Raw genomic sequence first — 25762 nt, 5'->3', positions numbered from 1 at the left:
GTGCTGTTATTTCAAAATATTATATTGCTACAGCAGATCATCTGTTACTTGAGATAGATTTTATAGTAATTTTTAATTTTAAAATTTTTTATTTTACTTTTTAAAATTTTAATTAAAGTATAGTTAATTTACAATGTTGTGTCAATTTCTGCTGTACAGCAAAGTGACCCACTCATACATATATATACATTCTTTTTCTCATATTATCTTTCATCGTGTTCTATCACAAGAGATTGGATCTAGTTCCCTGTAGTGTACAGTAGGATATAGTGATTTTTCAAATGATCGTACTGTCTATACATGAAATAGTAGCCGCATGCATTGTGGTTGTCTGGTTGTGATAATTGTACAGTTCGCAAGAGAAGTTTGCACAGGTTGAAGCCATCAGGCAAGGCTTTCTGGAAGGTGTGGCTACACATTAAAGAGAACTTCAGAGTCTATGAGGCAGAGGGTAGAGCAGGGTAGCTTGATGAGAGCCTTGGACTAGGGGACACAGAGAATTCCCAGGACAAAGAGGAAAGTGGCAGATAGAAGGATAGTGGGAACCCATGGCATTGGCTGGTTAGGGTGGGTCAGTCTAGGAGAATCTCCACATGCATTGACTTGATTCAGGGATGAGCTTCCAAAGGCTTCTGAGCTAAGAAATGACTGATGAAAACTATTTGAGGAAATGTCAGCAGACTGTGAAGAGGGCAGGGCCAGGCTCAAGTAATCCCAGGAGGGGAGGAGGGTTACAGAGGTGGCAGCTGGCCCAGGGCACAAACTGTGCAGGATTAGAAGCATCACTCTGGTTGAGTGTCGCACATGAACTTGAATTCCCCTGTGTTCTGTGGGAAGGATACATTATATTCATTTTAATGTAGGTTCACTTTTTTTTTTTTTTACTGCAGGCTGCCTGCGGCTCTTGTGGTTTTCTTTATCTAGAGTATGGGTAAAGGAGTAATGACACCAGTGGGAATGTGGGATCTTTTAATGTGCAGTGCTATGGTTCGCTTAGCAATCTGCCTGATTTTAGAAGAGGGGAGAGAATCTGAAAAGTCTGGTCTTTGTGATACTGGCCTTGTAAGGTGACAACGTGAAGGAGGAGGATGTGGAAACATGTACAGTTTTGATCTTTTTTTCCCCATCAATTTATCATAAATTCTTGATTGGTTATTTTTATAGGTATTCAGGAGGGATTGTGGTCTAATTAGGAACTACTATTGTTTGTTACCGTATTAATCCCAATGGTGCTTAATCTGTATTATTCAGTTCTGCTACTTTTATAGGATGTGACTATAAATTAAATAGGTAAAGGAAAGAAGAAAAGTACAAAAATTCCTTTTAAAACCAGATGGTGGGAGTTCCCATCATGGTGCAGTGGTTAACGAATCCGACTAGGAACCATGAGGTTGCGGGGTTGATCCCTGCCCTTGCTCAGTGGGTTAACGATCCGGCATTGCCGTGAGCTGTGGTGTAGGTCGCAGACGCGACTCGGATCCCAAGTTTCTGTGGCTCTGGCATAGGCTGGCAGCTACAGCTCCAATTAGACCCCTAGCCTGGGAACCTCCGTATGCCGCGGGAGTGGCCCAAGAAATGGCAAAAAAAAAAAAAAAAAAAAAAAAAAAAAAAAACCCAGATGGTATTGTCTTTCTAAGGGAAAGTCCTCTGCCAGCTTAAATTTTTGTATTATCAGAAATTGTTATTGAGTATTCATGAGTTTATGGTGGAATAATATCTGATATTTGCAGACTGATACCTAATGTAATCCAATCCTGGGTCAAATGTAACCTGGAATTTTTAAAGACCACCCCCCCCAGCTCTACAGAATCATTTAATAATGCATTTTTGGAAGTTATTCTGTTCACAGATAATTTATGGTGATTTTTGTGCTAAAAAGACTGTGAGGACCAGACTTAGGGAGGATGAGTACCAACCATCTCTTCCTCTACTCAGAACTTACCAAATAAAATAGATCAAAACAAAACAAAACAAAAAACAGAAAGAAATAGGTGCCCCGACATGAGCTCTTTCCTTTAAACCACCTTGGGTATTCTGTGGTTCACCTCCTGTAAATCCACCATTGTTGCTTAAATCCACCAGTGCCTCTCAGGACACAGATGAAAAATGTCACTTTAATTGGTACAGAGGCTGATTCAGGCCTTTGTCATGTGTGTTTCTGTCTTGGAATCTTTGCTTTGCAGACTGTCATGTCAGTAAAGGCTGGTTACAAGTAACATCACTATTCCCTACCTGCTGTTAGCTGGGGAGCTGCCAGAGAGGGTTTGCTGTGGACATTTGCAAACCCAGGATGTCAGTTTAGCCAAAATTATGGTGAGACCTAGGAAAAGACAATTAAATATGGATTCACATTCAAAGGAAAATTTTTTGTGAGTTTCTTACTGCCAAGTCTATGCAATAATATGGCTTTCAACCACTTGCCGTCATTATAGACTGGCATTTGTACATTTCCATTTATTGCAGCTTAGGAACTCAGTATGTTCCATTCATTTGTTCTGATTCTTATTGTGCAGTTTATTAAATCAACAAAAATTGTTCTGTGGGGGGAGCATAGTCTATCTCTGAAACCTAGAATAAAAGTTCAAAGAAATATTAAAAAGGCAAAATGGGAGTTCCCATTGTGGTGCAGCAGAAATGGATCTGACTAGGAACCATGAAGTTTCGGGTTTGATCCCTGGCCTCGCTTAGTGGGTTAAGGAACCAGTGCTGTGGTGTAGGTCGCAGACATGGTTCGGATCCCACATTGCTGTGGCTCTGGTGTAGGCTGGTGGCTACAGTTCCAATTAGACCCCTAGCCTGGGAACCTCCATATGCCACAGGTGTGGCCCTAGAAAAGACAAAAAGACAAAAAGACAAAAAAAAAAAAAAAAAAAGCAAAATGAATTGACATCCTGGCATTTGATTACTGAGATAAAATTCTTTAAAAGTTTTTCTTTTATTGCTTTAGAAACTTTAACAATATTTTTGGACATGGGGAAAGGATTGTTAATGGTTTGACTGTTTAATTTCCAAAAATATGTTAATGTTGTAAGTTAGAAATGTTCCATTATTGAGGTCTGTCTGCACTTAATATCTAAATATACACTTATGTACTTGTCAATAATTTTTTAAAAATTTTGTATTCTTCCACACACATATATAAAGCGAAGATATTTTGAAGAAGTCGGTGGTTTTGGAAATTTTTTGAATTGAATGCTTATGTGGCTCATCTTTACCCATTAATTTCCAGCTGACTTCCATAGCAGCGGACATATCGTTGTTAATGGGTGGAAGATACATAACACAGCAAAAAACAAATGGTTTGTGTGTATGGCAAAAACACCTGAAGAGAAGCATGAATGGCTTGAAGCTATTTTGAAAGAAAGAGAGCGGCGGAAAGGTGGGTGTGTGAATCGGGCATTATTATACTTTGCGAAGATTCTAATTTAACAAGAAAACAGAAAAATGGGCAAAAATTATGAGAAAGTAGATGGTGTCTGATGTTCCCTTAGATTAACTGCATGATGTGAACCCTGTGCTAAAATATGTTTTGAATACTTCCAATTTTGCCACTAAAATAAAATAAATGAAAAACCTTATAGGGGTTTCTGTTGTGGCGCAGTGGGTTAAGAATCCAACTGCAGTGGCTCAGGTTGCTGCAGAGGCCTGGATTCAGTCTCCAGCCTGCTGCAGTGGGTTAAAGGATCTGGCATTGCTGTAGCTGTGGCATAGGACACAGCTACTGCTCGAATCCAGTCCCTGGCCTGGGAACTTCCATATGGCACAGGGGCTGCCATTAAAAAAAAGAGAGAGGAAAGAGAAAAACCTTGTATTTAGCAAAGTAATTATATAGTGGCTAAGCAGTGTTTTTAAAATAGTATCTTAGTCTTTGGAGGCTGCTGTAACAGAATACCATATACTGGGTGGCTTATAAACAGTAGAAATTTACTTCTCACAGTTCCGGAGGCTTGGAAGCCCAAGATTCAGTATCTGGTGAGGGCTTTTTCCTGGCTCACAGATGGCCATCTTCTCACTGTCCTCACATAGCAGGAAGGATGACAGATCTCTCAGGGGGTCTCCTCAGTAAGGGCACTAATCCCATTCATGCCACCCCCCCCGCCCGCCTTCATGAACTAATCATCACCCCACAGGTCCTACCTCCTAATGCCATCACATTGGGCATTTGGTTTCCACGTATGGATTTTGGGTGGCACACAGACATTCAGTCTATAGCAAATAGTTTCACTTGCTTTAAAATTTGATCAGTTTTCTTTGCACTTTATTCTTGCCATTTCTAAAGCATCGTTATAGAGTTTTCCTTTAAGAGACAGGCTTTAATAAAATAAGGCAGTATTGTAGGGCCTGCAACAATTCTTCCCTACATATTTAACAGTGCATTGAAAATTCCTGGGCCAAATAATTTAGTATCCAAAGTGTAAATAAGGCATTATGGATGTACATTAAATTTTTAGTATTATTATAATGCTGTTGAATATAATGGAATGTAACTCAGTAAGGAGCTTGGTCTCAGAAGGAGGCCTAGCTCAAATTCACTTCATGTTCTTATCAAAATTTGCAAACAGTGTTTGGTCTGGTGATACTCAGTTGCATTAAGTTTATCTGCAAGTACTCATATTTCTGTAATTCAGCTAGGAAATAGAAATGTTTGTATAGCTACTGTTTTTATTCCTAAATAATTGATGAGAAACATGACAGAGTTTATTCCTTTTCCCACAGATCTACGAATAAAATACTACATTGGTAGCGAAATTTTGAAATACAAAGAGCTCTTTCTTCCATCTTTAGGTATTTCCCCCTTAAGAATGTACAAAGTTTCTACCTTAATTAAAATATTTAGAGTACACATTTTTACAAATAAGAGTTTCTAAAACACTTAAAAATGCTTACTCCTTTGATGGATCTTAGTTGAAGAATAAGATGGAAAAATTTAAAGCTAAGGTTATGAATGCATAACTGACTTTGTTTTGTTGAATCTAGCAGTCAATCCAAATAGCATAACAAATCACTTAAAAGGTAAATTGAATTTTTCATCAAGTTGAACCTTAACTTTTCTCAGAATGGCTGTGCATATAAATACTCCCAAGACCAAAAAAAAAAAAAAAAAGAAGGAAGAAAACAAGTAAGAAAGCACATTCTATAACTCTGCTTATATTAACAGACTCTATTCTTAATGGATTATTCAAAATGTTAATGGCTTCTCCATTGTAAAGGATAAAATTTTAGTAAGAAATTTTGTACTAAGAGACTAAAAATAATTTAAGTATTTCTTTTTCTTCTGACATGGTTCTTCATCAGTCCCATCCACTGATTATCAGTGTTCCCAGGATTTCACCTTTGGCACTGGTCTTCTCTGAACTGGATTCCTTGCCTCTCGTGTCCCTTCCCATCTGTTTAACTTCCATTCTGCATCATCAGTTTCTCAATCTTTATGTCTAGCCTTCTCCTCTCTCTGGAACTTCACATTCCCTTAATCAGCTGAGCCCTGGACTCCACCTGAACATCCAGACTCGGTGCTGGACTTCTCCGTACCTGAAACCCTTTGTCCAAGATGCTTCCTCATCACTGTTTAGTTCTCTTCTCACAAACCTAGAAGGTGTCCTGATTTCTCTCTCCTTCATGCCCACATTGAACCCATTGCTGTGTCCTATCAGTACTGCCTCCTAGACATTTCTCCGCTTTATCCTCTTCCCCAGCTAGCCTGCTGTTGTTTGCAGTGGCTTGAACTTCCCCGAACATTGGCAGTTTCCTCCTAATGGTCTCCCTTTTTTTAAACCCTCCCCATTTCATTTTGTCCCCTGCACTGTCCTCTGAGTTTTGTTGCTCAAGCAACAAAACTTTCTTTTTTCTTGTCTTTTTTGGGACAACACTCATGGCATATGGAGGTTCCCAAGCTAGGAGCTGAATCAGAGCCGTAGCCACCGCCCTACACCACAGCCACAGCCAGGCGGGATCCTTAACCTGCTGAGCGAGGCCAGGGATCGAACCCGCATCCTCATGGATACTGGTACGGTTTGTTACCGCTGAGCCACAATGGGAACTCCCAACAAAACATTCTTTCTTGCACTGCCCTGCCTTCTTCCTCCCTCTGGTTAAAACACCAGGATGTTCCCCCGATAAGGAATGAAATACGCTGAGACTGCAGTGGAGCAAGGACGCAGCCCACCCTCCCGCCACCTCGTGTCCTCTCACCTGGGAGGGACCCAGGGCTCTGTGCTACTTCCCTCAGATGACCCTTGTAAATACTCTGGAAATCATATGCGTACTGTGCCTTTAAACATGGCCTTTCCATGCAGCATATGGAGGTTCCCAGGCTAGAGGTCCAAACCGAGCTGCAGCTGCCGGCCTAAGCCACAGCCACAGCAACACCAGATCCGAGCTGCATCTGTGACCTACACCACAGCTCAGGGCAATGCCCCATCCTTAGCCCACTGAGTGGGGCCAGGGATTGAACCTGCATCCTCATGTATACTTGTCAGGTTCTTAACCCACCAAGCCACAACAGGGACTCCTCTGTGAACCTTTTTTTAACGTTTCTCAGATAGAGGTGAGGCACTCTGCTTATGTCTCTCCTGGATCCCAGTCTTTCCTCTGAGGCTGTCTCCAGGGCCACTCTGTCCAGCTCTGCTGACCTAGTCCTGCAAAAGGGATCCTTAAGATGCAGCTTCTCTTCTGGCCCTGGCCACACTGTGTGCCTCTGGAGACAGAGATGACACCTGCCCCGGGCATCTCGCCTTGACTGTCTCCCTGGAACCCCCTGCTCTTCTTGAAAACGAGGACCCAGTCCTACAGAGCTCTGCATCCCCAGCTCCCAGTGCGTGGTAGACACGCCACGAATATTTGTTGAATGACAGCATGAATGAAGGAAGAGACATTTTCAAGCATCTGTCCTTTGTTTCACTTTTGATAGGTTTAAAATTAGGCATGGAGCAAGACACCTGGGTGATGATCTCTGAACAGGGTGAGAAACTTTATAAAATGATGTGCAAACAAGGGAATCTGATCAAAGATAGAAAAAGGAAACTGACTACGTTCCCTAAATGCTTCCTTGGAAGGTAAGTTTGGTGGGTGGGGTGCATGTATTTCTGTTAGATTTTCACAACCTCATGTGTTCACTTTCATTTAATTACTTGTCTAAGCTTTTTTGAATGTATATTTTTTTACTATCGACATTTCCTAGGCCATAATGGGATGAGGGGTGTGGATGTGGAGCCAGGAATCTTGACCAGAAAACTTAAGGCATCCATCCGTTCATCCCATGATGTCAGCAATTTCTTCTTTCTTTTCTCCTTCCTTTCTTTCTTCCTTCCTTCCTTCCTTCCAGAAGTTCCCAGGCCAGGGGTCGAATCAGAACTGCAGCTGCCGGCCTATACCACAGCCACAGCAGCGCCAGATCCAAGCTACGTTTATGACCTATACCACGGCTTACGACAGTGCCAGATCCTTAACCCACTGAGTGAGGGCAAGGATTGAACCTGCATCCTCAGAGATACTAGTTTGGTTTGTTACCACTGAGCCACAGTGGGAACTCCTCTTTTCTTTCTTTTAGATGGTTCTTTTTTTTTTTTTTTTTTTTTTTCTGGCCATGCCTGGGGCCTGGTCCCAGGATCGAACCCTAGACACAGCAGTGACAATGCCAGAACCTTAACCTGGATGGTTCTTATTTAATAGAAGCCACCAGGGAACTCCTGGATGGTTCTTATTTAATAGAAGGATACAAAGAACTTTAATAACTTCTTCTGCTTTAAAATGTACATTTGAGCCTAGACATCCACGTTTGAATTTTCATATCCCTTGATTATTTGACTTTATCCAAATACTTTGCTTTTGGTTTTGAAAAATGTGGAAAAGTAATTTCCTGACACTTTCTATAGCTTTGCTTCTCCTGCCTCTCTGCTAAAATAAAACCATTCTAAAATATATTCATTAGTTAATGTAAGATTTCAAATGTTAGCTTTTTTTTTTTTTTTTTCTTTTTTCTTTTTGGGGCCACACTTGCAGCATATGAAGGTTCCCAGGCTAGGGGTCTAATTAGAGCTACAGCTGCCAACCTACACTACAGCCACAGCAATGCCAGATCTGAGCTATGTCTGTGACCAACATTACAGCTCAAGGCAACGCTGGATCCTTAACCCACTGAGCGAGGCCAGGAATCAAACCCGCAACCTCATGGTTCCTAGTCGGATTCGTTTCCACTGCACCGCTGGAAACTCCTCAAATGTTAGATTTTTAAACATGAGGATGATAAAATACTTTATTATAAAATGCCTCTGGATCCTAAGGGCAGCAAGAGAAAAGCAGAATGTTACCTACAAGGGAACCCCCATAAGGTTATCAGCTGATTTCTCTACAGAAACACTACAGGCTAGGAGGGAATGGCAAGAGATATTTAAAGTGCTAAAAGGAAAAAATATGCAACCTAGAATACTCTATCCAGCAAGAATATCATTTAAAATAGAAGGGGAAATAAAAATTTTTTCCAACAAACAAAAACTTAAAGAATACAGCAACACAAAACCCAGGTTAAAGGAAATATTGAAAGGGCTTCTCTAAACCAAAAAGAAAGGAAGGAAAGGGAAGAAAAAAGAAAAGAAAAAAAAAAGAAGAAGAAGAAGAGGAAGAACTAGGACTGAGGAAACCGCAATCAGCGAGCAGTCACTCAAATAAGCCAGCATACAGATTTAATCATAAACATGCTTCAAACAAAATAAAATTAAAAAGAAAAAAATAAAAAAGAGTCATCAAAACCATAAAATGTGGGCAAGGGATGTTAGGAAGTAAATAACCCTTTTTGTTTGTTTGTTTGTTTGTTTCTCTTCTTAATTTTAATATAGTAATGAAGTGTTTGAACTTACAGGACCATCAGGCTAAAACACACAATTATAGGAAGGGGTTAGCATACTTAAAAAACAGGGCAACCACAAGCCAAAACCAAATATTGCATTTCCAATAATGAAGGAAAAAAAAAAAAAAAAACACTCAAGCAGATAATAACAGGAGACCATCCAACCAAAAAAAAAAAAAAAAAAAGAAAGGAAGAATGGAGAACCATAGAATCAACTGGAACACGAGGTTAAAAATGGCAATAAATAATCATCTATCAATTATCACCTTAAATGTCAATGGACTGAATGCCCCAATCAAAAGACACAGAGTGGCTGAGTGGATAAAAAGGCAAAAACCTTCAATATGCTGCCTACAAGAAACTCACCTTAGGACAAAAGATACATATAGATTGAAAGTGAAAGGGTGGGGAAAAATATTTCACACCAATAGACATAACAGAAAAGCAGGAGTCACAACACTCATATCAGACAAAATAGACTTTAAAACAAAAGACATAAAGAAAGACAAAGAAGGACACTATTTAATGATTAAGGGATCCATCCAAGGAGAGGATGTTACTATCGTCAACATATATGCCCCAAATACAGGAGCACCCAGATACACACAATAAATATTAACAGACATAAAGGGAGATATTGATGAGAATACAATTATAGCAGGAGACCTTAATACCCCCCTCACATCAATGGACAGATCCTCTAGACAGAAAACCAATAAAGCAACAGAGATCCTAAAGGAAACAATAGAAAAGTTAGACTTAATTGATGTCTTCAGGACACTACCTCCAAAAAAATCAGAATACACATTCTTCTCAAATGCTCATGGAACATTCTCAAGAATCGACCACATATTGGGACACAAAGTGAATCTCAATAAATTTAGGAGCATAGAAATTATCTCAAGTATCTTCTCTGACCACAATGCCATGAAATTAGAAACCAACCATGGGAAAAGCAAAGAGAAAAAACCTACTACATGGAGACTAAACAACATGCTACTAAAAAACCAATTGGTCAATGAGGAAATCAAGAAGGAAATTAAAAACTACCTTGAAACAAATGATAATGAAGACACAACCTCTCAAAATCTATGGGATGCTGCGAAAGCAGTGCTCAGAGGGAAATTTATAGCAATACAGGCCTTTCTCAAAAAAGAAGAAAGATCCCAAATGGACAACTTAACCCTCCACCTAAATGAATTAGAAAAAGAAGAACAAAAAAGTCCTAAAGTCAGCAGAAGGAAGGAAATTATAAAGATCAAAGAAGAAATCAATAAAATAGAGACTCAAAAAACAATAGAGAAAATTAATAAAACCAAGAGCTGGTTCTTGAAAAGGTGAACAAAATTGACAAACCCCTGGCCAGACTCACTAAAAAGAGGAGAGAAAGAACCCAAATCACCAAAATTAGAAATGAAAAAGGAGAAATCACAACAGATACAGCAGAAATACAAAAAACCATAAGAGAATACTATGAACAACTGTATGGCAACAAGTTTGACAATCTGGAAGAAATGGACAATTTTCTAGAATCTTACAGCCTGCCAAAACTGAATCAAGCAGAAACAGACCAACTGAACAGACCAATCACTAGAAATGAAATTGAAGAGGTCATAAAATCACTCCCTACAAATAAAAGTCCAGGACCAGATGGCTTCACAGGTGAATTCTGTCAAACATATAAACTCTTTCAAAAGGTTGAAGAAGAAGGAATACTCCCAAAGACATTCTATGATGCCACCATTACCCTAATTCCAAAACCAGAGAGAGATACCACCAAAAAAGAAAACTATCGCCCAATATCATTGATGAATATAGATGCAAAAATTCTCAACAAAGTCTTAGCCAACCGAATCCAAATCCAACAACATACCAAAAAAATTATACACCATGACCAGGTTGGGTTCATCCCAGGTTCACAAGGATGGTTCAACATACGCAAATCAATCAGCATCACACAACACATTAACAAAAGAAAAGTCAAAAATCATATGATCATCTCAATAGACGCAGAAAAAGCATTTGACAAAGTCCAACATCCATTCATGATCAAGACCCTCTCCAAAGTGGGTATAGAGGGAACATTCCTGAACATAATCAAAGCCATTTATGATAAACCCACAGCAAATACAATACTCAATGGGGAAAAACTGAAAGCCTTCTCCCTCAAATCTGGAACAAGACAGGGATGCCCACTCTCACCACTGCTCTTCAACATAGTTTTGGAAGTCCTGGCCACAGCAATTAGACAAACAAAAGAAATAAAAGGCATCCATATAGGAAGAGAAGAGATCAAACTGTCACTGTATGCAGATGACATGATACTATACCTAGAAAACCCTAAGGACTCAACCCCAAAACTCCTTGAACTGATTAATAAATTCAGCAAAGTAGCAGGATATAAGATGAACATTCAGAAGTCAGTTGCATTTCTGTATACCAGCAATGAAACATTAGAAAAGGAATACAAAAATACGATACCTTTTAAAATTGCACCTCACAAAATCAAATACCTCGGAATACACCTGACCAAGGAGGTAAAGGACCTATATGCCGAGAACTATAAAACTTTAATCAAAGAAATCAAAGAAGATGTAAAGAAATGGAAAGAGATTCCATGTTCCTGGATTGGGAAAATCAATATTGTAAAAATGGCCATACTACCCAAAGCAATCTACAGAGTCAATGCAATCCCTATCAAATTACCCAGGACATTTTTCACAGAACTAGAACAAACAATCCAAACATTTATATGGAACCACAAAAGACCCAGAATCGCCAAAGCAATCCTGAGAAACAAAAACCAAGCAGGAGGCATAACTCTCCCAGACTTCAAGAAATACTACAAAGCCACAGTCATCAAAACAGTGTGGTACTGGTATCAAAACAGACAGACAGACCAATGGAACAGAACAGAGAACCCGGAAATAAACCCTGACACCTATGGTCAATTAATCTTTGACAAGGGAGGCAAGAACATAAAATGGGAAAAAGAAAGTCTATTCAGCAAGCATTGCTGGGAAACCTGGACAGCTGCATGCAAAGCAATGAGACTAGAACACACCCTCACACCATGCACAAAAATAAACTCCAAATGGCTGAAAGACTTACATATATGACAGGACACCATCAAACTCCTAGAAGAAAACATAGGCAAAACACTCTCTGACATCAACATCATGAATATTTTCTCAGGTCAGTCTCCCAAAGCAACAGAAATAAGAGCAAAAATAAACCCATGGGACCTCATCAAACTGAAAAGCTTTTGCACAGCAAAGGAAACCCAAAAGAAAACAAAAAGACAACTTACAGAATGGGAGAAAACAGTTTCAAATGATGCAACGGACAAGGGCTTAGTCTCTAGAATATATAAACAACTTATACAACCCAACAGCAAAAAAGCCAATCAATCCATGGAAAAATGGGCAAAAGACCTGAATAGACATTTCTCCAAAGAAGATATACAGATGGCCAACAAACACATGAAAAAATGCTCAACATCGCTGGTTGTAAGAGAAATGCAAATCAAAACTACCATGAGATACCACCTCACACCAGAATGGCCATCATTAATAAATCGACAAATAACAAGTGCTGGAGGGGCTGTGGAGAAAAGGGAACCCTCCTACACTGCTGGTGGGAATGTAAACTGGCACAGCCACTATGGAGAACAGTTTGGAGATACCTTAGAAATCTATACATAGAACTTCCATATGACCCCACAATCCCACTCTTGGGCATCTATCTGGACAAAACTCTCCTTAAAAGAGACACATGCACCCGCACATTCATTGCAGCACTATTCACAATAGCCAGGACATGGAAACAACCCAAATGTCCATCGACAGATGATTGGATTCGGAAGATTGTGTGTGGTATATATACACAATGGAATACTACTCAGCCATAAAAAAGGATGACATAATGCCATTTGTAGCAACATGGATGGAACTAGAGACTCTCATACTGAGTGAAATGAGCCGGAAAGACAGGGACAAATACCATATGATATCACTTATAACTGGAATCTAATATACAGCACAAATGAACATTTCCTCAGAAAAGAAAATCATGGACTTGGAGAAGAGACTTGTGGCTGCCTGATGGGAGGGGGAGGGAGTGGGAGGGATCGGGAGCTTGGGCTTATCAGACACAACTTAGAATAGATTTCCAAGGAGATCCTGCTGAATAGCATTGAGAACTTTGTCTAGATACTCATGTTGCAACAGAAGAAAGGGTGGGGGAAGAAAATGTAATTGTAATGTATAAGATAACATGTAAGGATAACCTGACCCCCTTGCTGTACAGTGGGAAAATAAAAATGAAATAAAATAAAATAAAATAAAATGCCTCTGTATTTAGTTTTCTCTTAATGATGCCACATGGTCATTAAAAAAAAAAAAAAAATCCCTCCGCAGCTGAGGCTTTCCTAAGTGTTATAAAACATCATCCCTGTGAAATTCCCACTGTGACTCAGCAGTAACAAGCCCATCTAGTATCCATGAGAATGTGGGTTTGTTCCCTAGCCTTGCTCAGTGGGTTAAGGATCCTGCATTGCTGTGAGCTGTGGTGTAGGTCACAGATTCAGTTTGAATCTGGCATTGCTGTGGCTGTGGTGTACTGGCAGCTGTAGCTCCAATTCAGCTCCTAGCCTGGGACCTTCTGTTTGCTGCAGGTGCAGCCCTAAAAGGCAAAAAAAAAAAAAAAAAAAAAAAAAAAAAAAAAAGAGAGAAGAAAAAATCATTCCTCTTACCTGTGATGCTGGGGCGCCCTGCCCCCGCTGGAAATGGTGAAAGATGTGAGCTGTCATCCTCAGTGGCCTTTCGCAGCCATAGCAGATGTGTGCAGTAGACAGTTTGGATGGATGGTGTAGTGTTGGAGTGTTGCTTATGGGTGACACTTTAGACAGAACAATGAATTTACTTACCAAGTAATTCCAAAATTTGAAAACAAAGTAGTGAGACTTTTCTATGTCTCTTGGTGTATATCAGTTGTCTATTGTTGCCAAACAAATGACCACATATTTAGTGACAGAAGACAATGCCCATGTATTAGCCTGTATTTCCGTAGTTCGAAAGTCCAAGTGAGTTAGACCGGGCTGCATGCTAAGTGTCTCAGGAGGGCAAAATCAAGGTGTTAGCCCAGCTGGGCTCTTATCTTGAGTGTTTGAGGAAGGATCCACTTTCCAGCACATTCAAGTCGTTGGCAGGATTTAGTCCTTTGTGGTTGTCAGAATGAGGCCTCCACTTCCATGCTGGCCGTTGGCCAGGGCTGCTGTCTGTAGCGGTTGCCTGCATTCCTTTGTGCATGACCTCCTCTCTCTTTAAAGCCAGCAGTGGCATGTTGAGTCTTTCTTGTGCTTTCAGTGCTTCCTCTTGTGCCACCAGCTTGAGAAAACTCTGCTTCAAAGGGGTTAACCGACAAGATCAGGCCCACTTGGATGATTTTCCCATTTTAAGGTCAACTGATTTGGGACTTTTGGGTTATTTTGGCCACCCTGTGGCCCATGGAGATCCCAGGCCAGGGATCAGATCCCAGCCACAGTTTCTACCTAACGCCGCCACAGCTATGGCGGTGTTAGATGCTTTAACCCACTCCGCAGGGCCCAGGATGGTGCTACAGAGACACCACTGATCCCATTATGCCACAGTGGGAACTCCTCAATTTGGAATTTTAATTACATATGCATATCTGTTCACAGAACCACCCAGATTAGGATTTGCTTGAAAACTAAGGGGTGGGATCCTTAAATGGGGGGTGGGGGGCATCTTTAGCCTTCTATCCACCATACAGGGCATGTAGTTTTATTTTGTGCACCTTCTTAGCGTTTCAAACCCACTCATTCTCTGTGTCTGGAGAACCACATTCAAGACAGTTTCTCTTTTATTGAGTCATTGTTACTCTATCTAGTTCTGTTGTGTAACTGTCTTTAGGATCCGTTGTATCTCTTGAGTCCAGAATTTGCTTTTATGTGGATCATAACTATAATTAAAGGTCTTAGCAAGTTGAATAGTTATTAAGCAGTGTTTCGGGAAGTCTGAATTTGTGGACCTGAATTTTCTAGAATTGAGTCTGGTTTACCTAACTGTGGGCCTTGCCCATGTGAAAAAAAAATGTATGTGAAATGCGCCACCGTTGTCCCTTTATGTTTTGAGACTCCTTGCAGGGCTGACTGATGAATGCATGAGACAGGTAGACTTCCTGGAAGGAGAATGAATGCTGTAACTTCTTAATTGGATTTCTGTTGCAGTGAATTCGTGTCATGGCTCTTGGAGATTGGAGAGATTCATAGGCCTGAGGAAGGTGTGCACTTGGGACAAGCATTATTAGAAAATGGAATCATTCATCACGGTAATTATTTTATTAACTGCCATTAATTTATCAGCCAATTACATGTATCTTCATTGCATTGATCAATTTTCACCTTATAGGGTGCTTATGTTGTTTCCAGCAACATCTTCGAGTGCCTAATATGTATAGGGTATTATGCAGGCATATAGGTATATGGTGATGTATATCTGTTAACTTGAGATGAGCAAGTCAAAGGCAAGGTTAGAATGCCAGGTGAGTGATGTGGGATCGAGGAGAAAGGAATTTTCTGCCAGGTTCTACTAGAGTGTTCGGGATGCCTCACAAAGGAAGTGGCATTAGTCCTGGGCTTCTTAGAATGAACGGGACTCTCACAGGGAAAGAAGGACAGGAGGACAATCCACCTTGAGGAGGTCATAGCCCTCAGACATGGGGGTGGGAAGGTGCACGGTGCCTCTTCAGGACTAACACAGAGTCTCACATGGCAGGACAGGACCCTTCAGAGAGGGGGGTGATGAGAAAGGCAGGCAAACATCTGATCCCAGAAGTTCTTAACTTACTGACCGTGGCATGTGTGGCTTCTTCTGAAGGAGGGGAGGAGCTGATAGTCCCTTGGAAGCAGAGGAGTGACTAGAACTTGGTTTGGGAGCCAATGGATGAGTGGAGAGTTAGAGACTAAGGAGATTCTCGCCCATAGGGAGGCTCCCACCTTCCCCTCGAGGGAAATGACCTGGGCTTTGTCCATGGGGATGATGGGGATGTCCATCCGAGGGATTCTGGAGGAGCCAAAATAGCATATTTGATGATTATTTAGATGTGGGAGATGAGCAAGATCAGATTATTCTGAGTGTTTTATCTGGATGACAGAGAGGGTTCAGGGGGTGGAGCAGTGGGGAGAAGGTGAAGGGATTGCTGTGGATGGTTAAGAGACATCTGCAGGGGTGGGACCAGCAAGGGGTTGCAAAATGTGTGGCTGTAACAATCGAAACCGAGGGACCAATTTGGGAATCATTTCAAGAGAGCATCAGGTTCTTGGCCCATCAATAAGAAACCACACACACAAAAAAAACGGAAAACAAGAAAGCCCTGATTATGGGACTAAGAATGAAAGCTTGAAGAATTTCTAATGCAAAATGTGGGAGAGGAGAAAAAGACAGGAACTATGAACAAATATAGGTTTTGGGCTTCGGTGTCTTTTTAAATTTTTATTTATTTTTTTCCTTTTTATTTTTTGTCTTTTTGCCTTTTCTAGGGCCACTCCTGTGGCATATGGAGGTTCCCAGGCTAGAGGTCGAATCGGAGCTGTAGCCGCCAGCCTACGCCAGAGCCATAGCAACGCAAGATCCGAGCCGCGTCTGCAACCTACACCACAGCTCACGGCAATGCCAGATCCTTAACCCACTGAGCACGGCCAGGGATCAAACCTGCAACCTTGTGGTTCCTAGTCGGATTCTTTAATCACTGAGCCATGACGGGAACTCCGGTCTTTGATGTCTTGATGTTCATTTTTTTTCTAAATTACAATGAAGTGAAAAAAAAAAAAAAAAAAAGATCCTCCCAATCCCACCCCCACCCCACCCCACACTGCATGCTGCCAATGTAATGGATCATCATGCACCCAGATAAGAATCATCTGGAGGAGTTCCTGTTGTGGCTCAGCGTTAATGAATCCGACTAGGAACCATGAGGTTTTGAGTTCAATCCCTGACCTTGCTCAGTGGGTTAAGGATCCAGTGTTGCCATGAGCTGTGGTGTAGGTCGCAGACGTGGCTCGGATCCTGTGTTGCTATGGCTCTGGCGTAGGCCAGCAGCTACAGCTCCGATTCCACCCCTAGCCTGGGAACCTCCATATGCCATGGGAGCGGCCCCAGAAAAGGCAAAAAGACCAAAAAAAAAAAAAAAAAAAATCATCTGGAATTCCTTTTTCTTGCTCATGCCATCAAGCCCTTGAGAACCTTTCTGCCACAGCTCCCAGTTCAGACCCTGCTCCCCCTTCTGGAACCTCACCTTCTTCTCACTTACCACCTGCTCCTTCCTGGCTTCCCTGTTCATCCTCCATCCCCATACAACACTCTCCAGAACACTCTCAGCTGAAGAGACATTTTAAGACATGTAAGATCGAGGCCTTCTCCTCCTTATAATCATCTCCTGGCTTCCCATAAACCCAAAGAAAAGTCCAGACTTCTCACCTAAATCTCTTACCATGGCCCTCAAGGCCCCATGGGATTGGGCCTCTGTCTTCCTAGTCAGACACATTCAATTTTGAGTTAGTACAAAGTAGAATCGGAATAATGTTTATTCAGTATCTTCATGACCATAGTCATCCAGGGTGTGACCTGTTTTTCAGTTCAGGACTGCTGAAAGATCTGGAAGGAATCACAGAGGGAACCACTCATTCATTTTGTTAAAATACCTCTCAGCATAGTTTAATTGCCTCCCTCTAAAAAGAAAAAAAAATCAATAGCATAAGATTTTGGGGGGAACAGATATTGGAATTTCAGTCCTCATCAACTTATCCCCCCTGCCTCAGACACCCCACTTTTCTCCAACATTATAATTTTGAGAAGAAAGTAGTAGATCAATTCTGGATTAAAATTTATTTTGAAATTTCAAATACAAGAATCCTTTGATTATTTAACTTAGAAGAATCGAAATCTTTTTGAGCAATGATATTTATGACCCGATTAAATCTTTGAGAAATTGGGCACTATCGAATACTGTATTACTATTGTTCTCTTGGCCACATTTTGAATTTAGTGGCCTGTGCTGTTACGGTGATTAGGGTCTGATCAGTTATAATGTCAGATTTGGCATACAGAACTTTTGTTGCTGGAAATAACCTTTTTTTCCCCTTTTTGTAAAGTGTTGGAAATTAACTAATAGAGTTCTCCAATACTGAGGGTCAGAGAGCATATTATGCAATTTCACATTAATGATTTCATTAGAATGAAGAAATAGGAGCCCAAACAGGCTGGTTTCAGTGGTATGTGGTTCCAGCTGCATTTTTGTGACAATAGAATTCCTAAAATAAAGTTGAATGAGCCACCTGTTTTAAAAAGAGCCAGAAAAAAAGTTGATCATTACTGTCATTATTGACATTGCTGGTTATTCTTGAGAACTTCATCAGAGACCAATCCTTGCTATACCAGAAGTTCTTGGGTTGAGGCAACGTATGCTTTCTCTGGATATGTTGATGCTGTGCTTCGTGTCTGGCTCTGTTATCTACTTTATAAATGCTTATTTGGGAATTCAGGGATCTCATTCATTATATCCAGCGGTGTGCTGAAGTTGGCTGGTAGAAGCTCTAGAGAGCTGGTGATTAAATGTTTTAAGAAATTTCAAGCTGGGTTGTTAAACATGGCTGTTATTAAAATGAAATTATATAAACATATAAATACATAAATTATAAACAAAGGTAATATATCCTAAAAACTCATCATTTCCTAATTATTGTACTACATGCTATTGTTATCTATGGTCTTATTTATATCTACTGCTTTTGTATGACAGCAATGCGAAATGATAATGTGTCACTGCCCATCTAATTCTGTGCTCAGTCACTTTATTTTGGCAGCTTGAAATTGGCCAGGGTGGGAGCATTTGATACCATGGAAACTGGCAAATGCCATACATCAGTGTTCCTTCTGCCGCATCACTAGAGAGCCAGCTGTGAATAATCATTTACCATCACTTCCCTGCTTAATATCACAGCGTCACATAGTTGCTTAAAAGATGGCATGAAGCAACCTTTCTCGTCAATTAACAAACCCGTTTTCCATGCACGAGAAAGTAGGGGAGTGAATTTGAATACAGAACTATTAACTATTTTCCCAAGGCAACAGCCAAGAGTTGTAGATTAACCCAAGATTCAGGATCAGAGTCGCAAGACTTTACCTTCCAGCGGAGCCCTCTGTTTTGAATAGGTTGAACCATGACTTGTGATTTTATTGTGGCAAGAGATCTGTGAGCCTGAGTTTGCTTGACTTTTGGAATATCAAGACAATTTATTTCAGCGACTCTTAAGGGGTTATAATGGGAATAGATAGATTGCATACGAGAAAAAGAAATAACTGATTGTGAAACGTGCCAGAGGATTTCAAAATACTTTTTTCAATTTTATTTTTCTTTCACACATGCTTTATTTCTTTTTTGGCTTAATCTGGGGGAAAAAAGATGCCAAAAAGTTGAGTGGTCTGTCTTTTTTTTGGCAGCAGTCCTGTCTCAGGATTTTTATGGCCGCAAGCCATGCGCTTGGTTTGGATAGGTTAGGGTGGAAGAGCTGAAACTTCATATATGTGTATGCGTGTGTGTGTGTGTGTGTGTGTGTGTGTGTGTGTGTGTGTGTGTTACAAGTCTTTTGGTTTTCTTTTGGATTCACCTAATGTAGTTAATGAGAATTAATTCTGACTGGTTTTTCTCCTTCTTCAACATTTTTAGCAAATAGTGATGTTCAAAGTCTGTTATCTAATTATGTATGTGTGACTGGGTCACCTTGCTGTATGGTAGAAAATTGGCAGAGCACTGTAAACCAGCTATAATGTAAAAAGATTATTAAAGATTCAAAAAAAATAAAAATTAAAGAAAATAGAGCCCATTGCAACAAATAATCTCTTCTGCAAATGCTGCGTTCCTTGTAAAGAAAACATTGAAATGTAATCTCTTTGAGATTTAATTTGAAGTTTTTCCATTCTAGAATAGTTATTATTTTGTTCGACTGCCTATAAAATACTTCTGGAAAAAAGAAAACTTGAGAGGAAGTTTAGTAGGAGTCTATGAATATGAAAACCTTATCCTAAGGATGGAAGCGCAGGCTGATCACTCGTTTTCCACCAAAAAAAGAAAATTAAGTGATATGTAACAAAAGCATTTGTCAGTGCAAAACTGTTAAAATTTTGGAATCAGCTACCTATTGAAATTATCTAATCTGCACTGGAGATCCAGGATAAATGGTCAAGATTGGTATATGTGTGGTCTTGGCTTAATTGCTATGGATAAGACAGATGAACACTCAAATTCACTTCGAGGGCTGAGAATCAAATTATAACGCACTGGTTGGAGTGTCTATTAGAAGGGCATTTTTTACTTGACTTCGTGACATTGTAAAGAAACAGAAAACACAAACTTGTGTGTTTATATAAGTATAAAAACACTACACAGAACATGTACTATGCTAGCTGAATGTTGCTAACCTCGATTTAGTTCTTAAATCATTATATGAAAATTGTAACTATGTTATATAATAAAATCTTATCATGAATCTTACTGTCAAAATATTGGATTAGCACAACTATGTTAGGAAAATAAAAGCTTTTGGTAAAACAAAGTTTCCGTACTTGGGAATATGAATTTTATTTTATTTTTTATTTTTTTGGTTTTTTTGTCTTTTTAGGGCCATACGCATGGTATATGAAGGTTCCCAGGCTAGGGATCCAATTGGATCTGTAGCCACCGGCCTTCACCACAGCCACAGCAATGTGGGATCTGAGCCTTGTCTGTGACCTACACCATAGCTCACAGCAACACCAAATCCTTAATCCACTGAGTGAGGCCAGGGATCGAACCTGCGTCCTTACAGATACTAGTTGGATTTGCTAACTGCTGAGCCAGAATGGGAACTCTGGGAATATGACTTTTATAAATGCATTTGTTTTTATCTGCGACTTTTTAGATCATCAGTATGTTAATATACTGTTTTTATGTTCTTAGTTACTGATAAACATCAATTCAAACCAGAACAGATGTTGTATAGATTTCGCTATGATGATGGAACCTTTTATCCAAGAAATGAGATGCAAGATGTAATTTCAAAGGTAACAACCTCTCTCACAACCTTTAATCTGTAGAAGAATTGTTGTGTCATATTTAAGCAAGATAAGAGGCTGTACAGAGACTTAAAAAATTCATGTGATATGGAAAATTTTTATGTGACATAAGCAAGCCTCCCAATTTCTTCTTGCTCCTACAGGAGGTGTAATAGATTATTGTTTTTATTCTCTTTCCTAGTTTTAAATGGCAGTAACACAGTCACTCAGAAGGTTATATCCGTTGAAAATTCTTTCACATGTAGCAACAAGTGGTCATGATAATACTTGAATAAATTTAACAAAATACAAATGTATAAAATTAATGTAATATCAGTTGTCTTTGTACCCTTGACAAAATTTATATCGACATATAATGACCAAGTAGTATGATGGATCACTGCGTAGATTTATATTCTATTTGTATTATATCTTAAAGTTTTATATTTTAAGAAATAATTTTTGAAGCCCTTTGTGTACATGCCAAATTATATGAAGAATTCATGGCACAGTTTAATCCTGTTTTTAATGATTCAAGTCATTATACTTATGATGTAATGCAACATTTGAATAACTTTTAAATAGGTTGAGGTAGTGTAATGATTTCAGAATGTTGGGGGTGAATCTGTTTATTTCAAAATTTCACTGATCTGTCCTTTGGGTGATCTTACTTGCTTTTTATCTTATGATAGGGCGTCAGATTATATTGCCGTCTTCATAGTCTGTTTACTCCAGTGATAAGGTGAGTCTGATTTCTAGGTTCTGGGCAATTTAAATGGAAATATTTTTATCGCATATTAGGTGAATATGAGCATATTTTGTTTTTCTTCCAAAACTGGAAATTTCTTCCAAATGTGAAAGACTATTTTGAATAACAATTTATTTTAAAATAATTATGAATTGGAGTTCCTGTCGTGGCTCAGTAGTAACAAATCAAACTAGTACCCATGAAGACACAGGTTTGATCTCTGGCCTTACTTTATCGGTTAAGGATCCAGTGTTGCTGGGTCACAGACGAGGCTCAGATTGGATCCTGCATTGCTGTGGCTGTGGTGGAGGCCAGAGGCTACAACTCTGATTTAACCCCTAGCCTGGGAACCTTCATATGCCATGGGCGTGGCCCTAAAAAGACAAAAAAAAAAAAAAAAAAAATGAATTTCCTGAGGCTCTAATTATACAGTGTCTTCTACTTTTTTATTATGATTTCTAAATTTATTCGCCATTAATTCATAGTAAATTATAAACTTGTTAGTAAAATGATCCACATTCTGTTAATATAATTAATAAGTAGCAGCTGACTGATTGGGAGAGGATTTGGAAATACTGTTTACTATAAATGTTTACCATTACGATTTCTTATATCTTAATTTTTTTCATTAAGCTGTAAATCAAACCTTGGATGTATATTTTATTTCCCAGTGTTTTCTTTCAGTAGTCTTTTATCCAAAGGAAAAATTTTGCACTTGAATATTGTTAATTAATTTGGAGTTAATAAATATAATTTTATAATTTTTTCTCTACCATGTTTTCTCTTCTAAATATATATGCCTTTTTTTTGTAAAAAAAAAAAAAAAGGAGAAACCAGAATTAATTTTCAGTTTATCTCTTTAGAAAGACAGCAGAAAACTTTGAGTTTTGTGTTATGCTTACTAAAAAAGATCATTAGAAATATTAGTGTACTTTTTTTCTTCTTTTTTTTTTTTAAACCATTGAAGTATAGTTGATTTACAGTGTTGTGTTAGTTTCAGGTATACAGCAGAGTGATTCAGTTATACATACATATGCTCTCTATTCTTTTTCAGATTCTTTTCTCTTCTAGGTTATTACAAAGTATTTAGTATGTTTTCCTGTTTTACTTTTGTAATATGTACTGATATACACTGATAGCTAGATTGTAATGTAATGTTAAACTGATTTCAGATGGCCAGATTTCATTCGGAGTTTATCAATGGAAACATATTTTTTCAAAGCAAAAACAATATATACTGTTTCTGAAATGAATTACAGAGGCTTTCCAGTCGTGGTTATAGAATCCAGACATTCGATGGACAGTGTTTCTAGTTTTCATTCTGGTTTCCAATTCCAAGAAAAGGCAGAGCTAACAAAAAAAAAAAAAAAAAAAAAAAAAAAAAGAAGAGATTTGAAAAGTTGCTGAGTAAGTGTTGAAATGCCCACAGTACAGGTCCTGGAGGAGAAAACGGGATCTTACCTGTTACTCCTGCAAGTGCCTGTCTGCTTTCACAAGCAGTCTTCAAAAGTAAAACTGTTACATTCAGAACAGAACGGGTGATGGAGCCCTGCTGCATGGCACAGGCGACTGTGTCTGGTCTCTTGGGTTAGAAAAAAATAGCAAAAGAATGGGTGTGTCTGGGTCACTTGGCTGAACAACAGAAATTGAAGGAACATTGTAAATCAACTATGCTTTAATAAAATTTTTTTAAAAAGTAAAAAGAGGTGAAAGGAACCAATATTTGTTGATTCTCTGCTGTATTCCTGATACATACACCCTGTAAATATCTTGATTAACTTAATGGTTACTTAATAGCATGTGGATATTTAATTTCTTTTTTCTGCTAAAGTAATAGAAAACTGGATAATTTTTTCCTGTCACCTGTGTGTGTGTGTGTAGGTGTGTGTGTATATATATGTGTGTGTGCGTGTGTGTGTGTGTGTGTGTGTGTAGATTTTACATGTGAGAAAATGTGTTCTGAAAATACATTTTAGCCACATGGGATTTCTTATCAAGAAAGTTACATTCTGAAAGAACTGATAAGAAGGAATTGTTCTTTGGCTAGAAATGACAATGGTTTATGAGTTGTCAAGGGTAAATTTATGGGAAAAAAGGCATAAAACAGATGGAATGTACGATAGTCATGCTTTTAATATGTGTGAACTCAGCTTACGAAAAGAAAAAATTACTTGAGTGAAGAAACCACAGACCCACACGTGGTCTATAATTCCTTGTTCTTCTTATTGATGCTTATGGAAGGAAACCAAGATGAAGTGGGTGATGAGGGATCAGAAACAGGGAGATAGATTTTAAAAGATTAAAAAACAATCTGCTGTTGATTACTGGCTAACCTAGTGCATTTATTTTCAATCATAGTTTGGGGAGCTTTTTATGAAAGTGACTGCAACGACGTCAGTATTAATTGTAGGAGTTCTCATCGTGGCTCAGTGGTAACGAGTTTGACTAGACCCAGGAGGACGTGGGTTTGATCCCTTGCCTTGCTCAATGGGTTAAGGATCTGGCATTACCGTGAGCTGTGGTGTAGGTCACAGACCTGGCTTGGATCTGGCATTGCTGTGGCTGTGGTGTAGGCAGGCAGCTGCAGCTCTGATATGACCCCTAGCCTGGGAACTTCCATATTTCCCAAGTGCAGCCCTAAAAATCCCTATGTGTATATATTTGTAAACTACTGTCAGAAACTAAAGGACTATAAGAATAGCTACTAATTATTTGTCACGTCAAGTTGTTGGCAGCTTGGATTTTTTGACATTTTGAAAAGACTCATTTTTCTCATTCCCTTTTGATCCAGGCCTGCACAGTAAATGAATTATAGATTTCTGCCCTTGGGGCTTTGTTCTGATCTTGAGCACTTTCTTTGGTGGTATCTGACTAGGCTTTGAAAGATTTCTCAGATCTGGGAGTCTCCCGACAGGAGAACCAGCTGTAAAGCTGGTTGATCACCTTGGCTGCCTGGGGATGTGCTGTCACAAAGTCCATGCTCTGATCAGACAAAATGAATGACAGGATTCTCACGTGTTTCCCTCAGGACAGGCCTGAGGTCGCCCACTGCAGCTGAGCCAAATGAATAATCCTCCTGGGCAAACCCTGCCTTCCCGGAGAATTCAGGAGCAGAAATACAAAGGGTTGCTTTGTTCTCCACATTTTGAGGAGATTTTTTTTTTTTTTTTTTTGTATAATCTGTCTTGTCTTAGAGGGAAGGAATTCTATTTTATTATCCTTTTATGAATGCAATAGTTGGATTTCTAGCCAAATCATTACCATAAAAAGTAGTAGTAATAATCAATTTAGATATAAGAAAATGTGAATGAAGAAATGCCCTGTGTTGGTACCTTTGTGGGTTTCTTCTCCTGGTGTGGGCTAATGAGGGAGTTTTCAGGTGTTGTGTACACCTTGTAAGGCTCTTATTTATTTACATGTAAGTGGGTCAGTTGATTCAGGTTACATTGAGTCAACTTTCCTGTCTCACACTGGTACTAAAAGAAATGTTTCCTTGCGCTTCCCTATGCTCGTGCTTAGTGTGTTTGGTTTTTTTCTTCCTTTGTAGAGATAAAGATTACCACTTAAGAACCTACAAATCTGTGGTCATGGCCAACAAGCTGATTGACTGGTTAATTGCACAGGTAAATAGACACATCGGAGCTGCCCAGTTACCTTCATGGCTGCTTTAAACTGAGGTGATACAGGTACTTGTTCAAACGCCCCACTTGCCGATGAGACACAGTGAAATAACTTGACCATGTTCATTCAGCTAATATGAAGCAGAGGTAGGATTTGAACCTAGATCATCTGACTTCAGGGTCTTCAAAATTAATTTCTTTTTTGCTATATTGTCTTTCAAGAGCAAGGTGTTTCTTTTTAAATTTTTTTTTAAAGTTTTGTTGAAGTAGAGTTAATTGACAAGGTTGTAATAATTTCTGCCATACAAAAAAGTGACCCAGTCATACACTTACATACACATATCCATTCTCTCTCAGATTCTTTTCTACTTACTGGTTAGAGTTCCCTGAACTATACAGCAGGTCCCCATTGGCCAATCATTCTGTATCCTGCAGTGTGAAC

General features: G+C 39.3%; 1 protein-coding gene across 2 annotated transcripts in view; it reads left to right on the top strand.

The window, feature by feature from the left end:
• The window catches only part of PREX2 (phosphatidylinositol-3,4,5-trisphosphate dependent Rac exchange factor 2), a 283847-nt gene that overhangs the window by 102266 nt on the left and 155819 nt on the right, over positions 1-25762 (top strand). For both annotated transcript variants that reach the window (XM_021089269.1, XM_013996689.2), the window contains exons 9-14: positions 3230-3379; positions 6908-7052; positions 15093-15193; positions 20858-20961; positions 21645-21694; positions 25248-25323. In XM_021089269.1, the coding sequence (XP_020944928.1) occupies positions 3230-3379; positions 6908-7052; positions 15093-15193; positions 20858-20961; positions 21645-21694; positions 25248-25323 (626 nt within the window). The remainder of the gene's footprint in view (positions 1-3229; positions 3380-6907; positions 7053-15092; positions 15194-20857; positions 20962-21644; positions 21695-25247; positions 25324-25762) is intronic.

Source organism: Sus scrofa, chromosome 4 (genome assembly GCF_000003025.6).
Source record: "Sus scrofa isolate TJ Tabasco breed Duroc chromosome 4, Sscrofa11.1, whole genome shotgun sequence".
NCBI classification, from domain to species: domain Eukaryota; kingdom Metazoa; phylum Chordata; class Mammalia; order Artiodactyla; family Suidae; genus Sus; species Sus scrofa.
This window is presented reverse-complemented; position numbering and strand designations above follow the sequence as displayed.